General features: G+C 41.6%; 1 protein-coding gene across 1 annotated transcript in view; it reads left to right on the top strand.

The window, feature by feature from the left end:
- Positions 1-17045, top strand: part of LOC111672939 (noelin-2) — a 24930-nt gene extending 7885 nt beyond the window's left edge. The window contains exons 3-8 of the mRNA XM_023430532.2: positions 1542-1697; positions 7305-7524; positions 8290-8396; positions 13951-14127; positions 14216-14389; positions 16109-17045. Of these exons, the coding sequence (XP_023286300.1) occupies positions 1542-1697; positions 7305-7524; positions 8290-8396; positions 13951-14127; positions 14216-14389; positions 16109-16429 (1155 nt within the window). The 3' untranslated portion in view covers positions 16430-17045. The remainder of the gene's footprint in view (positions 1-1541; positions 1698-7304; positions 7525-8289; positions 8397-13950; positions 14128-14215; positions 14390-16108) is intronic.
- The last annotated feature ends 416 nt before the right edge of the window (positions 17046-17461 follow it).

The raw sequence follows: 17461 nt of genomic DNA, 5'->3' as shown, positions 1-17461 counted from the left end.
GTGTGTGTGTGTGTGTGTGTGTGTGTGATTTTATCCGCTTTTCTCCGGCCTCCCCAGCAAGTGCTCAACGAGATGTGTGGGTGGGCTTTTTCATGAGTGTTTGTTTGTTTGTTTGCATGTCGTTTTTGGATATCTGGGTCATTTTTATAATAGCTCTTTTTTTTTTTTCTTCCCCATGCTTGTTTTTCCGTTCAATATCAAAAGAAATTTGAAGTATCTTGTAGCATCTCAGGATGGTTAATGAGAAGAAGCGTGGGAGTGTTTGTTTCTTTAGAACACAACATACTGTAGGTGAGGATCTCATGTCTAAATGGATCTGATGAGATGCTACCTCAAAGAGAAATATGATGTGTGTCTTTGCCTCATGTAGCTGAGCCGAGGTATTTGCAATACTTAAGGGTCACTTCACCTTGAATGTATTTTCTATACAACCCAAAAATACACTTTCTCACACTTTTGTTTTCTTTATTGTCTTATCTATCATCTGTCCCTGAGATTTCTGCCACCTCCCCTTTAAAGCTGAAGTGAGAGGGATTTTGTCTGTGCTGCTCAGAGCTTTACAAAATTACTTTTAAAAAATTCAGTAGCAGTGTGTCTATCCAGAACCAATTTCTCCCTTATTTTGGATGATCCACAGTCCTCACTGTAACTGGAAACAGTTTCTGCCATGGCGTTTCCTCTTTCAGAATCAGACTTATTTGTCACTTCCATAATATACACTTGCATACATGTGAGATATTGTTCTCCTGGGACAGAAACACGTTAAAAACACAGACACACAATTTAAAAACAAGAGGCATATTAAAAGGACAAGACGCACGAGTCACATATTTACAAACAGAAACACATTTATGGAAAACGGTAAACTTATATAGCGCTCTTCTAGTCTTACTGACCACTTAAAGCGCTTTACAAAACTTTCCACATTCACCCATTCACTCACACACTCATACATCACACTCGCACACTGATGGAACAGCCATCAGGGGCAACGTGGGGGTCAGTATCTTGCCCAAGGATACACCGGCATGCAGCCTGGAGGAGCCGGGGATCGAAACACAATCCTTCTAATTAGTGGACGACCTGCTCTACCTCCTGAGCCGCATGATACAGCAGCTTAACTGGTATATTTAAAGTGCTGGTGCAATTGTGGCGCACTCGTCTGTGCTATCTTGTGGTGTCAGTTCCTTCATCGTTTTAGTTCATAGTGAAATATCTGGACTACTAACTCCATTTTTGTCGCAATCGTGTTGGGATGGAAGCAGAAATCTCATAGATGGATATCTCCTGGTTTGATAAAACCAAAACTACCTGCATGGCTAGATACAATGAGAGGTATCTAAGAACATGTTTCCATTTATTTATTTATTTTGTGAATTTAGTGCACTAACCCTTTAAGTATGTCAGGCACACAACAGGTGTTTGGCATCAAATAACAGGTGGCAGTCAGTCAGACAACAGCCAAAACCAATCATAGGCATTTCTGGCCATGTGGGTTGCTAACAATAATCACTCATATCAAACGTGTGTGTGTTTGTCAGGTTCAGAACGTGAGCCAATCCATGGAGGTGGTGGACCTGCGGACATCCAGAGACCTGCAGTACGTCCGAGACTCTGAGCCGCTGCTGAGAGGAGTGGACGGACGCTTACACACTTATGTGGCCAACCCCCGCACTCTGACAGCAAAGGGCCTGCAGGTACACGCACATAAACACAGAGTCAGACACACACACACACACACACACACACACACAGACACACACAGACACACACACAGTGTAAGACGGTTGCTGTAGGGAACACATAACCTTTGGTGTGAAAACATTGATTTCACGCATGCCAAGCTGGAGTTTCCTGCCTGCACTCAGACACGCGAGCATCTTTCATGAAGGGGACAAAATTTGTCTTGAAGCTGTCAATTTGCTGGCCTCAAGTCTGCTGAATAAAAGTCTCGTACAGAAGGCACCAGCAAAACTGCAGCATCACTGCACACATTAAGACTTGGAGCTGTGCAAAAAAAAAAGAAAAAAAATCTGTCTGGATCTAGTCTGAGATCTTAATGGTAATGACAAAATTTACATAGTATTGAAACACAAAAGCAGAGGGAAATTATCTACAACATACATTTTTTTCAGTTTGTTGTCAGTGCTTTAAATTTGCAGGAGAAAAGATAAGATTACCTGGCTGGATAAGTATTCCCTTTTATTGTGGGAATTCTTCTAAATGTATTTCATTTCTTAAATTAGGAGTACTAATCTCATCAGGCATGGTGCTTTCTGCCATGATGGCGCTGGCAGGCATCTGCACCAATAACAAAGCAGCAGGGTAGTGGAAGATTATCTGAAGAGCTGCAGAGAATGAGAGTCTATGCAGCTAAGGAATGAGGGGTGAATGATCTATACAGTTAAATAAGCTGTGAAACTACTGGTTTAATGTCTGCGACTGGCAGCTCTGGACTCCTAATGACGCTGAACTAAAAGGTTGTAAAAACCCTGTACACTGTTTACACCTGCATGTAAATGTGCCCGTAAACATCGATCTGGGGATTTGTGGTTTGGTGCAAAGACAGGTGAAAACTGGGCAAAATCTGTCTGAAAAGTAAAAGATTTTTTAGATATCTAGGTCACATGTAACAGTTGTTTCAAAAGCATCAATGTCCATATTTCAGTCTGTCGTTAGCACATGCTTCTCATCTAAGTAGGGTAATTTTCAACCAAATTGAGCCCAGTTTTAGCCTGACTGTTTGTCTTTTGATGTGTAAATCACCAGACTAGGGCTTAGTGGGTTATTAAAGGGGCAATATATAAGTACTGAAGTTTAAAACATTCAAAAATTAACTAAGATTATCAACAGTATGTGACAAATTTACAGTTTTGGCATTACGGCAAAGAAGTCGATTTATTGTGTTGCAGAGATAGCTACCAAAGTTAGCATACTAACCAGCTAGCGCCGGTTTGTCCTATCTTGTAATACCACTTTGTACCTCAAGGGGCGATAGTGAGTCACTGTAGCATCCAGTTTGCACTAATGTCAAACTAATTTCAGTTTCAGAAGTATTGATTGTTCCTGTCCTCCAGTGCAAGGACGATGGTAGAATGTAATGAAAATAAAACTTTTTATGAGACGCTGCATAATTCACAACTTGGTTTGTGCTGTTTTTAGCTTGCCTTGGTTGTGCCGCCTGTTTTAGCAACTGGTTGGCTGTAAATTTGGGTTGATCAGTTCTGGTCTGACAGCACCATTAGGCTACTCTAGCTTCAATCTAGGTCACATTATGCATATAAAAAAAACCCAAATCCACTTGCAATAAAATATAGAAAAGCAGATACAGCATTAACAGAATAGTTCAACATTTTGGGAAGGACACTTATTCACAGTCTGGCCGAAAGATAAGAAGACTGATACTTCAAATCTGTACAGTTAATATGAAGCTATAGTACAGCCAGTGGTCGGTCAGTTTAGCTTGGCATAAACACTGAAAACAGACTCTTTTCAAACAGCAGGATCCACCAACAAACTAAACTAAAACTAACTACTAACTCAAAGATTATTATTGTTGTTTAACAGCTCACAAATGATTATATTATATTTTGTCTATTGAATCCGTACATGTTACATGTCAGACTCAGACAGTGACTCCCTTGAATCTCCGCTGTCTGCCCCTGCAGCTGCTAAGCTAACTACCTGCTGACTGTAGCTACATATTTACTGTGCAGGCATTTCTTGCCTTCTCTGCAAAAAAGTGAAAATTTTAAATTACTACTTTGACGTACCAAACAGCAAACATGGCACAGATTAACTAATATAATTAGATATAATTAAATAATTATAATTAAAATATAATTAGAAGCTTATGAACCAGCATTTAACATGAGATGCTATATGAACCTGAGAGAGGCTCCATAGGAGGTCCACAAACACAGACACATGCAACACACACACACACACACACACACACACACACACACACACACACCACCCCCTACATCCCCAAATAGAGAAGCATCACCGCCTCCCCATAAATCCATTCTGCCTTTCATCTTGTGCCGAGCATCTTCTTAACAACATCACGGGGCTCTGGGGTCTGTTTTTAAGTTTTTATACAGTTAGCTTTTATGTGTGTGTGTGTGTGCGTGTGTGTGTGTGTGCGTGTGTGTGTGTGCGTGTGTGTGCGTGTGTGTGCGTGTGTGTGCGCGCGTGTGTGTGTGTGTGTGTGTGTGTGTGTGTGTGTGTGTGTGTGTTTGCACGTGTGGTGCGCTTGTTGCTCCTTGGGGGTTTTCTCAGTCATAAGCTTTTGCCTTTGCACTGAGAGGCAGAACTAGTGAATATTTATGTGCAACTACAGTATGTTTATCAATAACTAAACAGTATTTTTATCCCACGGGAGGAAGGGAACAAGGGAGATTTCAAACAGGAAGATTAAGACAGAATGATAGATGATTGATTGAGGCCTTGAGAGAGATGAAGGAGAGAAAGGGGGGAATGGAGGAAAAAAAAGGTGTTTCATTGCATATTAGCATTTTTCCCTGTAGGAGGGCGGGATGAGAGGAATGAGCAAAGTGAAGTAAGAGGGTGGGTAAAGGTCAGGCAGAGAAAGGAGGATAAAAGAGTGAAACTGGAGGGGAGAGATTAGAAAGATGAAGATGAAGGAGGAGGCAAGGCAGGGGAGGGATTAACCAGGTAAAGTGTTTACTATCTGACAGGCCATGACATTTACAGCATTTTGTCGGGATCAATTTTAATACATATTTAATGAACTTGCAATTATATTCAAATGAGGATGCCAATACCAGTCAGTGAGGATGAAGCGGCCAAATTTAAGATCAACTCAAGCTGCCCCAGATATTTCACGCTATGCTGTTATGACATGTAAAAATTGGTGCTACAGCTTCAGAAAATGTTTTGCAAGTGATGTTGGAAAAATATTTAGGTCCTGATTTTAAGATAGAAACGGGAGGGATTAGACACACAAGTGTCTGACTGACTGCCAAGCCTCTTTCCTGGTTGTGTTTGTGTGCGGGGGTGTGAGATGTTCTGAGGGGATGATAAGATTTTTGTCTTTGCTATTTGACACTTTCTTAAATCCTCTTTTTTTCATATCAAATCCAATTCCTCTTTCTACACAGCAAACCGTTTTGAGCGGGATTTAAAGGTGAAAAGTGTCGAGGCTGAAATGGGGGTATATAAGGAAAACCCTTTTTCCTCTTGCTGCAACACACAGCTCTGTCATACATTCAATTCATACACTAAATATTAATATTCCTTCAAGCTGATCGCAGAAAAAGTCCTGTTGTCTCCATCCGCACTGGTTCAAGTATATCCAGTCTGAGAGCATTTCAGAAAGATCAATTTTGAGTGTTTAACTGTAGATGTGAGGCCAAAATGCAAATGATTCATCTATCCATTTTATGCTGCTTATCTGGGTGCAGTGCCAGCGAACGGGGCAGAGCAGCCCAGATACACTTTCCTACAGCCACATTTTCCATCTCCTCCTGTGGGATTGTGAGGCGTTCCCAAGCCAGATGGGATATGTAACCCCTCCAGCATGTTTGGGGGGGGCGGCGGCTTTCCATTTGGTTAACGTGGCTCATTGCTTCCCTCACTTCACTTCCTTGCATCTTAGCTCCTTAGAGAGATGTGAGGAAGAGACACAGGGATGGAGATGGCAATTACTCATGACGCACAGCATCTTTAATGTTAAATGTGTAGAAATAATTAAGCTGAAGAACAAACACATCATGTTCAACCTAAAACTTAAAAAAAAAGAAAAAAGAAGGGAGCTGGGTGTGTATAATTGTCCAAAAAGTACAAAAAGAGTTTGAATACCCAAATCAATGAGACTCTTCCCTTTTATTCAGTTTCAAAGAGAAACTAAAACACAGGGGAAATTCACAGATGTTCTGGATATGCCTTCTTCACTGCGCAATAGTCTTTCAATTCCATGACTAAGTCCTTTTAACCTCTCACCAACAATGAGTGTCCATCCAAGGATCACAAAGGTACCTGCAGAGGTGTCCTCAGACTCACTGAAGCACACTGCAGAAACCATAAATGTCTTAGATTTTGGCATTGAAATCTGATTGATTGATCTAATTGACTTGGGTGTGTTGACCCACTTTTTTACTTATGAGAAATAATTAAACGTCCCATATTTTATAAAGTGAGATTCTCGTGTCTTTTTGGATTATAAAGCAGGTGTATGTTCTGTATTAATACTGTGAAAGTATCAAAGCGCTCAGTCCACAGAGAAATGCACGCAGCCTGTATTCAGAAACTGTGACTTAAAACGAGCCGTCAGGACTTCTGTAACTTTGTGATGTCACAACAAAGCAGTCACCGCTCTCAGCCATGCCCCAAGCCCCGCCCACCAGGACCCACCATCCAACCTTGCAGTATTTGGTTTCTCTGCGTGTTTACCTGAAATGTGCAATATTTTTATTTGATCAGAAAATCACCGATCATAACTGACCTGTTGTTAGTAGAGCTCCAGAGAGAAACCTGAGAGAGGACATTTAAAACGTATAAGATGTAAAAAAAAAAAAGGGTCAAGCTTATTAAAGGACAATAATAAGAGTGACTGTGGAGCTGTATATTTTTTATCAGAAAGCCAAGATGCATTTGAAGCAGCAAAGACGGAGGGATAGAAATGGCTGATGGATAAAACGGAGACAGAGAGGTTTTATGATTCAATCACTGTAAAATTCATCACATCTAATCATTTGTATTTAATGAATAATGAATAACTTTCGATCTGCTGTTGGAACTGTTGCTCTTGTTTCCACGGGTAGTTTGTTTCTAACCTACAGTGTTGCAATCATGCAATAAAATTGATATTCACAGTTATTACATTGAAAACCCATTCACACTGCATGGACCCTGCTTTCCAGTAAAAAAAAAAAAAATGTCTGCATACAATACACCTGTGGTTCCTCGCTCAGTGCTCCCACAGAGACCTCCTCTTTCCTCGGTCGATCAATTTCCAGGTCACAGGCTGCAGGATGGAGGAGTGAGGACAGGAGGAAGCACATAATTAGGTGGATGAAAAGCACCCTGAGTCTACTCTGGGGTCTCCTCTCAGTTAGACAAGCCCAGACTTCATCGACAGGGAAGGAGTCACACTCCGAGGACGTCCTGACCAGACATATAAACTACATCAATTGGCTGTGAAGGAGCAGTGGCTGTACTCCAAGCTACCTCACCCAAAAGAGAGAGAATTATAGACGCTGTATCAGATTGAACCGCATTAGTGTGTACCCCATCTTCTCCCTCACTTATTTTCCTCCCTGCCTTTCATGTGCCCACAGGAGTTAAAGGGCCAGATGTCTCAGTTACGGCCCCTTCTGTCAGTGGTGGAGCAGTACAGATTGGACCTGCAGACGCTGGCCACCTTGCGACTGGAGCTCCTCAACCTGTCAATCATCCTGACAGCCATTCAGGAGGAGATCGGAGCGTACGACTACGAGGAGCTTCAGCAGAGAGTTTTACTGCTGGAAACCAGGCTGCACAGCTGCATGAACAAACTGGGTATGTAACAAAAGATGTGATACTAATCACTCACTAATACACAGTAAAGTATTACTTAAGATGCCTTAAAATGGGAACCTATGAGGTTGTACTTTCAACATGGAAAGTACATAAAATATCTGTGATTCAAGAGGTTTTAAGACATTTATTTGCGTGTTTTTGCAGTAAAAAATGGTCACTATTCAAATCCATTATAACAGCTGTGAAGCCGAGCCTGGAGTTCAAATTCATTTTCAGTGTTATTCTCAAAACATAGTTTGTTGTGTCACTTTAAGGTCAAAGTTGCAATTTGTAAACTGAACATTGGGTCAGGGTTTGGCAGCTGAAACACTTTATCAAGGACCAATAAATGCAATAAAAGAAAGCTTTTACCTGAATTTAAAACATCACTCAAAATCAAAACTGATTTAGAAAAAGGCGGCTGTGAGTGGAACATACATACACACACATAACCAAACTGTTCTGACACACAGTTCCATCTCAAATGTCCTCGTCTTTCCAGTCATGTCTCTTCCATTTCATCGTTTTGCGGTGGGGAAGTTTCCTGCTCGTGCTTGGGGCACAAACATATTTTTATATGAATAGAGTTCTTGAATTGATGGTAAATTGAGTTGAGGCGGTAGGTGATTACATGAATGTCATAAACAAGCTGGCCAGGTGACCTTGACAGACAATATCGCTCACTCCAAACCTGAAAATATAAACACACGCTGAGCATCTCCTCCGTTCCAGATTTAATATGAAACATTAATCATCTCTTAACAGGTTGTGGTCGTTTGACTGCAGTTAGCGGCCCGATCACCGTGAGAGCCTCTGGATCCCGCTTTGGCTCCTGGATGACTGACGCCATGATTCCCAGCTCCGACAGCAGGGTAGGTGTACAGTGTGTGTGTTTACGTGTGTGTGTGTGTGTGTGTTTGTGTGTGCATGACAAGTGCAGCAGGTGCCACGCTCTATATTTTTCTTAATGTATTTCTTCTGTCTCTTTCTGCTTTACTTTTAACGTGACTCCTGTGCGCACTCTGCCTCTGCTCACTACAAGTTTCACCCATTTCCTACGAACACACATACTCTGTTCAGGGAGCGCATATTAAGCTAGTTGTCAAGGCGACTGTCTCCCAGTTGCCAGGTGTGATTTATATCGCCATGGTGACCCTTGCCTGTTCCCTATTAGAGCTTCTCCCCGGTGATGAGAAGGAGCTATACACAGCAGCAGTATGCCAGTTATTGCCTCATGTTTCCCAGTAACCAGTCTGACTGTTGTTCCGGGGTTATGAGAACAGGAACCTTTTTTCAGTCTCTGTCTTCTGTGTTTCTAAGTCCATGCATGACGTTCAGCAACAAATGCACTATATGCTCCTTCTGGATTTGTATTATGAATAAAAAAATCTGTAATTTACTGAAGCCACTTTTATCTCGCTTTTTTCAGAGGAACCCGGTGGAGTTTTCTTGTAAACAAACAGTTATGTTTACATTCAGTGTCTCTAACCAAAGCGTGTATCTTTGAGGCTCAACAAACATGTTGGATGCATCGCCTTCTTCATAAAACATTTACCGAGCTGATTTTTAAAATGTTTTCAAACCTGCATTATGGCCACTGTGGCTCAGGGGATAGGGCAGGCCGTCCACCAATCACAGGTTAGGCAGTTGGATCCCAAACAGCTCCTCCAGTCCACATGTTGAAGTGCCTGATTGCTTGTTGCCATGGGTTTGTAAGTGTGTGTGTGTGTGTGTGTGTGTGTGTGTGTGTGTGTGTGTGTGTGTGTGTGTGTGTGTGTGTGTGAGAATGATTGAATGAGCACCAAATTGTCAAGCACTTAGGTTAAAATTATTACATAAATGCAGCCATTTACCATTGTTTAAACCAGGGATGAAGGTGCACTAGAGTCGTTCAAAGATGGTGCACCATTAAGTCTGCAGAAAATTTCTTGCTGGGCATATATTTTTTTTTATCCTGAAAAAGCCTCCATTTGCAAGTGCTTCTGTGCTTTTGGGCCCATGGGTCACGTTTCTGGCCACTTGATGAAAAAACCTATTGCAAGTTTAAGAGACCAATTGCTGTTGTTGCATATTTTACCATTTTATAAACATGGTTTAAATTACATTTTCTTTACTGCTACTACTTTCCAAAGCCCTCAGTAGTGTTCATTGAAGTCTTTCATTACCCAAACAGTGATGTAACCAGATTATGTGAACGCTGCTGTCATGTCCTTTATGTAGAGATAACCTTGGAGACCTTTGATATTTCATAGGGCCATTATTATAAGGTTACTGATATTGAATATCAGAAACATCAGCTACTAACTGGCAAACATAATTACGTGTTATATATTTTGTTTTCTGAAATAAAGTAAAACCCCGCCACACACACACACACACACACACACACAGCGAGTCAAAATAAGTAAAGTCATTCTCATACATCCTTTGGTATCCATGACTACAGTGTCTGCACAGGGTCCCAGTTTGGCATTTATGAATTCTTCATTAGCTCATCAGTGTGTGAATGTGTGTGCACATACATTATACTTTATACACTCAAACACACACACGCCTGCACACACACCTGTCGCCGTATTTGAGAACAGCTGCTGAGGTGTGGATATCCCCTGATCTGTCAAGATGTCTTTTCTGATGGTGTGAGAGGGAGAGAGAGGATGAGAGAAACCCGGCAAATAAGAGAGAGAGCGAGAGCGGGAATGGGGACGGTTGGTGAAGAGGTGTGAAGCAGGGACAGGAGACGGGAAAACGAAAGAGGGGGTGGACAGAAAGCGGAAGAAACAAAGAGCGGGTGAAGGTTGATCAAAAGAACAACAGTCGGGACAGGCGAGCAGGATGGGATGAAAGAAGCAAAGGGGGGCGATGAAGAAGGAAGAAAAAACAGGAAAGAGCAAGTCGAGACAGGTTATGGTAGATGTTAAAGATAGGTTTGAATTTTTAATGGGTTATTACCTTCCCCCAAGGAGGTTATGTTTATCTGCGTGTGTTTGTTTGTTTGTTTGTTTGTTTGTTTCTCAGCAGATTATGCAAAAAGTACTGAACTAATTTGTGCCAAAGTTGGTGGAGGGATGGGGCCTGGGCCTGGGAAGACCCCATTAAATGTTGATGCTGATCCGGTTTAAGGGCCAGATTGATGGATTTATTTTTCACTTTCCTCAACGTTGTGAGATTTTCAATTAATCAGGAAATAATGTTTGGATATTGATGTAAAAAAAATCAGACATATTTATGGTGTTGAGATCTATGACTTTATACAATTTGGTGACAGGATTGTTTGGCTTTGGTGAAGATATGCGCCGCACTGAGAGCCATTCAAGTTGTTAAATGTTCTGGGTCACTGCGCATTAAGACCGAAAACAGCTCTGTGTTAAATGCTGGTTTGGTGAGTCGTGTAGTTTGAAGTATTAGTGCGATGAAAAAATACAATACAGAAGTCCGGCTTGAGTAAATACTGTAGATCCATGTGTTTATTAGATGCCCAAACACAGCACATTTGATTATCGTACTATTAGGGAGGATTTTACTGTTCTGAAAACTTATTACAACTGCAATCACTTTGTTCTCCGTCTCAGTGATCACGAGGTAAACAGTGGAGTAATTACTGTGTTTGCATCAAGTCTCTGGGCTTGGAGAATGAGCACAAGGTCATTAGGGGACATTTGTGGCCATTCTTTTATACTTCAATTCACTTCACTTCACTTTAAAGTCAGTGGAATTAGTTTTTGGTGCAGAATGAAAACAAACCTCCAGTACACAGTGTCAGCAGCTCAACATATTAACAGGAACACATTACACAATAAGTAATGATAAAATGTCTACGCAATGAATTATACCTATGTGGTTTTTAGTTTAATGTTTACAGGTTTGTTCGTCTCCATTTCAAACCTGCCTCCTAACAGGAGTGGGATCAAACCAATCAGATTGCTTGACACAAAGACCAATTACATCATTAATGATGTAATGATGTAATTTCACCTTTACAAAGTAATCAACTGGGACTGTGCATTTGCATTTGATGAGTTGTGTTGTCGGTGGACGCTGCATTGTGTTGCTGCAAAACTGAGCCCAGTTCAACTCTTTTCCTGTGGTAGATATATGATTTTGGCGTGATTTACGCAGCAATCGCCTTGTAACCGTGGTAACACAATTGCATTAACACATGAGTGCAGCGAAAGAGCTCAAACAGATGTGTGTCGAGGTGCGTCGGTCAAGATGCTGCTTCAACCGCCAATTCTCATTATCTTATCATCAGTAATTTCTCCTTTGTGACACCAGAGAACATAATGAATGCACAAGATTCATAAGGTGCTGAACTTCATATTTGCACAGACAGAAGACTGTGGATTTTTTCTCCCCTTTTGTTTAACAGGAAAAGATTAATTCATGGCATGTGATTATTAGAATAAAATCCAAATCTATCCTATAGAGGAGGATGGGAGTAGGCCGACAGGGAAGGAGCAGAAATAAAGTCAATCTCTAAAACTAAGGTGTGAGTTCAAGAAACATCAAAAAACTCCCCGCTCACTTTTCCTTTTCTTTTTTCTTTTTTTTTTTACACGCACCGTTCGTTGTATAATTAGCGTCTGGAGCTTGTTTATAAAAAGCAAATGGTGCATTCAAATACCAGAAGATTACAGCTGCCAGAAAACAAAGGGACTTGTGTTCCTTTGAAACACTGTTTTATAAGGGATTAAAACAGAAGTTTCCATCAGATGAGCTGGTGGAGCAGGGAGAAAAATATGGAGGAATGGAAAGTATACACAGCAGAGAAGAGAGAGAGAGAAGAGAGCGTCGGTGGACGAGGGAGAGCAATCAGTTTGTTTCATTGTCTTTCCAAAACACAAGCTGAGTCTCAATTAAACACTGTTATGAAGGACATCAGAATCACTGCAATCAGTTAAATATTGCGACTACAAATTAGCTGTAATTTTTAAAAAAAATGGTGCCGCCACTGCTGGAGAAATTTTCTTTTCTTTGACCCACGAAAGAAGCGATCCTTTTCATCTGCTCGCTCTTTTCTGCCCTGCTATACTTTTCTCTGTTTGCGGAGGGAATAATGAACATCTCTTTTCACCAACAACGCTCTCTCTTCCGAGCTCTCTCTGCTCCTTCATCTGTTTCACCTCTCGTCCCCCCTTTGGGTAATTAATCCTCCATGCTGTCGACGCTATATTTTCTTCCCATCTCAGTCCTTCTTTCTCCTCATCTTTTTCTCGGTCGCCGTCTGTTTGTTTCACAAGTGATCTCTGATGGTTTTTCTCCTTTTGTCTTCTGTCCTATATTTACACCTCTTCTCTTTACCCTCAGATTCGTTTAACGTTGCATTTTCATTTGACTGAGGAGTAGAGGGAGGGTGAACATCAATCCTCCATACCTGGGATAGATGAGAATTTATCACCTCTAATTATCTATATTTTATTAACTGCAGGGATTTATAGAGCAGAACCTCTTCCACTATCACCATCATCAGTATTATCATGACAAGAGAGATAACTGTTTTAAGTTTAACTGTTCGACAGATTGGAAAATATTTTATATAACTATAAAGCAAATCAAGGCTTATTTACATCTTTTAATTTAACAATGTGTCCTTGATTTTAGACACAAAAAAAAAGCTCATTTCCATCTGGTAACCATCAGTTTTACTGTCTAAAATGACAACTGTCACCAGCAAATATTATTAGCCTTAGCAAGCAGGTGTTAGCTAATTAACACTGACTTTGTCTGAGTTGAAAACTACTTCTCCAGCTGACTCATTTCAAAACAAGATCCCTGTAAAAGGGTCTTAAATATGCACTCGAAGCTAGAACGTCCTCACCAGTTCGTGATTCATGTAGAAGACATTGAAATGAAAAAGAAGCACTTATTATATAACACCACCCTGTTCGGTTGCTTATTACACAAAAAAACCTACTTGGAGAAGTAACACAGACATTCGATTTATGTTTAAGTGCTAATATTTCCTCACTGTGTGTTTCATGTCAGGAATGACGTCCAGTACATTAGTCGTGTAGTCAACGTGCGCAGCTAAGGTTAGAGCGGACGATGTTCTTTTTGTGTTTTTGCATTTTAAAAAAGCGCTGCTCTCTAAACTCCTTGTATATTGAGTATCTTTCATACTGCAGCTCCATTCACACCAGTTGGGCTTGTTGAGAGATCCAAAGCTTGACAGGCCTGCTGTGCCTAGTTACGGTTGCTAAGCTGTGATTGGACAGCTGACTGTTCAGCCGAGGGCTTTAGCAGACAGCCGAAAGCCATACACCATGTCATTATCTAATCAAGTTTCTGGTGAGCCTGGCAGGTGTCCATTATGACTCTCTCTGAAAATGTAACATTATTTAATGATTGGTGGGAGTTAATTTTGCATGATGAATAGTCTGATAACATCAGAGTTCAGGTCCCTGGTGTCTTCCCTCCCCCCCTTAGGTGTGGTCGATGGACGGCTACTATAAGGGAAGGCGTGTGTTGGAGTACAGGACGATGGGGGATTTCACCAAGGGCCAAAACTTTGTGCAGCATTTGTTGCCCCACCCCTGGGCAGGAACCGGCCACGTGGTCTACAACGGGTCACTCTATTACAACAAGCACCAGAGCAACATCTTGGTAAGAGACTGGCTGCAGTATGGCGAGGATTAACAGTTTGATAATCAGATGACCGTGAGTGAGAGATGGATGTATCTGTCTTTCCCAGGTTCAGTACCATTTCCGCTCTCGCAGCGTGTTGCTCCAGCGCAGCCTGAGTGGAGCCGGATACAACAACACCTTCCCCTACAGCTGGGGAGGCTCGTCTGACATCGACCTCATGGCTGATGAGACGGGACTCTGGGCCGTCTACACCACCATCCCAAATGCTGGAAACATAATGGTACGGTTTGCCCCCACGGCTGCTCCTGCATACTTGTGATAACTAAACAAAATAAAAGGCAAAGAAATTGAAGGTGTTTTCCCACTGTATTTTAAAATTAAAGTTAGCAAGTCAGCAGGTTTGCTTTACCTTCCAGAAGTCATAAACCCCCACGGTTCTTAAAAATCCATTAAAAGAGCTGACAGAGACATTGTTGCATTGAACAATGTCATCTAACATAATGAACAGCGTGTGTAGTGCAGTTTCACCCAACATGATTTTAATATACGGCTAATTTTCTCCATTACTGCGCTCTTGTTACAACCCCCTGTATATACCTAGGGGACAAAAAAGGGTGCATGTGTGTGTGTGGTCCAGGTATTACTCATATTGTGGGGACCTAAATGTGTTTACACAGTCACATTGTGGGGACTTGTCCTCGTTTAAGGGGACAAAAAGCAAGTCCCCATAACGTAATTCATTACATTTTAAAGTGAAGACATGTTTTAAAGTGAGGATAAGGTTAGGTTTAGGTTAAGTTTAGGTTAGGTTTAGGTTAACTTTAGGGTAAGGCAAGCAGTAGTCATGGTTAAGGTTAGAGTAATACTCCAGGAAATGAATGTAAGTCAATGTCTCTAATGTGATGGAGACACGACTGTGTGTGTATGTATGTGTGTGTGTGTGTGTGTATGTATGTGTGTGTGTGTGTGAGAGTGAGTGAGCAAAAGAGAGAGAGACATAAATCTAAAGATTGATTGATGGGTTTCAATAAAATGCAAATAATTCAATAGAAAGTGGAAAGTCTTTGCAAAAAGCAAAATAATAACACAACACAATTCTTCCATCTCCAAAAATTTAATTACACCCCAAAGAAAGTAAAAATATTGACCTCCCTGTTTCATCAAACAGGGAGGGAAAAAATGCAGGATGAAATAAAATTGCATCCCCCCTCTTTTCACTGAAGATACAACAGACCTGCCGTAATGAACTGTTCCTTTCGTCAGGTTTCCATCCAAATTTAGCACAAATTTACACCAAATTTGCAGAAAATCGGGAAAGCAAAATGTGAATTAATGTGCATGTCTACCCACTACTGTTGAAGCCATGGCAATGATTCTCCAGTCAGAAGAAAAGGATGTAACAACATGACCAATTAGGAGCTCCAGTCAAACCTCAAGCAAAAAAAGAACAGTGTTAAAAATGTGAAGGAAACATGGCACATCTTAGTCTCCTCACTGCTGCACACAGACGTGGTGTTTGTCTGCTGCGGCTTAGTCTCTGCAGCAGAAGCTTTAGAGAACGTTTAAGTCACATGCTTCCGGTATGCCATGTTTTATTCAGTGCGTCTGTTCCCATTGCTTTGTCACATTTGGCTGTCATCAGTACATCCACTTTTCCGTCTGAGCTAAATATGAAAAATGTGTCTGATATTTATTTATATGCATAAAAACAGGTGGATTCGTTGTAAACTGATTGATATTATCATATTTGTGCATAGTGTGTGATTAAGTGCACTTAGTTGTAACTAGAGACAACAAATATCTGGACACATGCAAAAGGCCTCTTGTCATTCAGCTCAACAAACATGGGATTTAAAAACAGGATTTAGCACTGCAGTTGTCTCATACAACAGCAGCTCACCTCCGCAATCCGTCTAGGTTGGACTGTCTGTGTTAGCTGACTCTCTCCCCTCTCTCTCTCTCTCTCTCTCTCTCTCTCTCTCTCTCTCTCCGTCTCCAGGTGAGCCGCTTGGACCCTCGCTCGCTAGATGTGCTCCAGAGCTGGGACACGGGGTTTCCTAAGCGCAGCGCAGGAGAGGCCTTCATGATCTGCGGCACCCTGTACGTCACCAACTCTCACCTGGCCGGGGCCAAGGTCCACTTCGCCTACCACACCAACTCCTCCACATACGAGTACACCGACATCCCCTTCCACAACCAGTACTCCCACATCAGCATGATGGACTACAACCCCAGAGAGAGAGCGCTGTACACCTGGAACAACGGACACCAGGTCCTCTACAACGTCACGCTGTTTCACGTCATCCGGAGCGACGGATAGATCCACACGTAGGAAATAGTAGAAAGAAAATACGAATATAGTAGCGATGGAGGAGGTGGGTTGTTGAAGGGTGCTGCAACTTACAATACACATACAGACACATACACACACACACACACACACACACACACACACACATACATACACACACATGCCATGGTCATTCATGTCAACAGGAAAATGAGTACTATCAGTGTTTGAATTTGAATGACTTCTAGACTGCAAAAGCTCACTGAGCTAATAACTAGACACAATACACGGTTGTCGAACACCAGTCGAAAGGTCACAGACAAGAGTATTCATCACAGCCAAGATGAAAATTAACTGCCTGTGCTGCAGGGATGCTGATAGAAAGAAGGAAGTCAGACAGTTTGAGCTCATCCGTATTCTGTTGCGTTTCATTCCACCCGTGTCTCAAGAAGTCATTTTGGAAGTTGAGGTCAAATTGACGGGGGAAAAAAAAAAGAAAAAGAAAAAAGAAAACAGAAAACGTCAAGCTCGTCAGACCTCAAGCTATGACGGCCGCCCTGACGGAGATATTCTGGGTTTGTGATGTGATCGTGGACGTATTCAGTCAGCATGGTTGTTCATTCAATAAACATTACTGTCAAATGTTGCCAAGACTGTTGTTTTCTCTGTTGTTGGAGCAGGAGGAGTGGTGACATGCGTCTTCATTTTTTACCTGGTCTTTAATAAAAACCTGCATGTCTGTCTGCATGTGGGTTTGAAATGGACAACATAGGTGTGATTCTGAGTTTGGTCTGTGCTACAAACTTTTACACAACGATAAATAAACAAAACATCTAACTAAATAAAGACGAGTAACTCGCAAATCAGACAAGACTCTTGTCCAAATCTAAATAAGGGAGGTAAGTGGCAGCCTCAGCCAGACAGAAGACCTAACGGAACAATATATAAGGCTCACCTCACTGAAAGAAATCCGCAAATAGGGCTGCCAGTGACCTTCACACCAAATCAAGAGTGAAATAATGACAACATAACAAAAGGTCTTCCTTCTGGCGGGGAGATGGT

Source organism: Seriola lalandi, unplaced genomic scaffold, assembly GCF_002814215.2.
Source record: "Seriola lalandi dorsalis isolate HSWRI2012SDOR001 ecotype SW California unplaced genomic scaffold, Sedor1 jcf7180002054907, whole genome shotgun sequence".
Classification (NCBI taxonomy): domain Eukaryota; kingdom Metazoa; phylum Chordata; class Actinopteri; order Carangiformes; family Carangidae; genus Seriola; species Seriola lalandi.
Note: the sequence above shows the minus strand (reverse complement) of the source record. Positions and strands in the feature narration are given on the sequence as shown.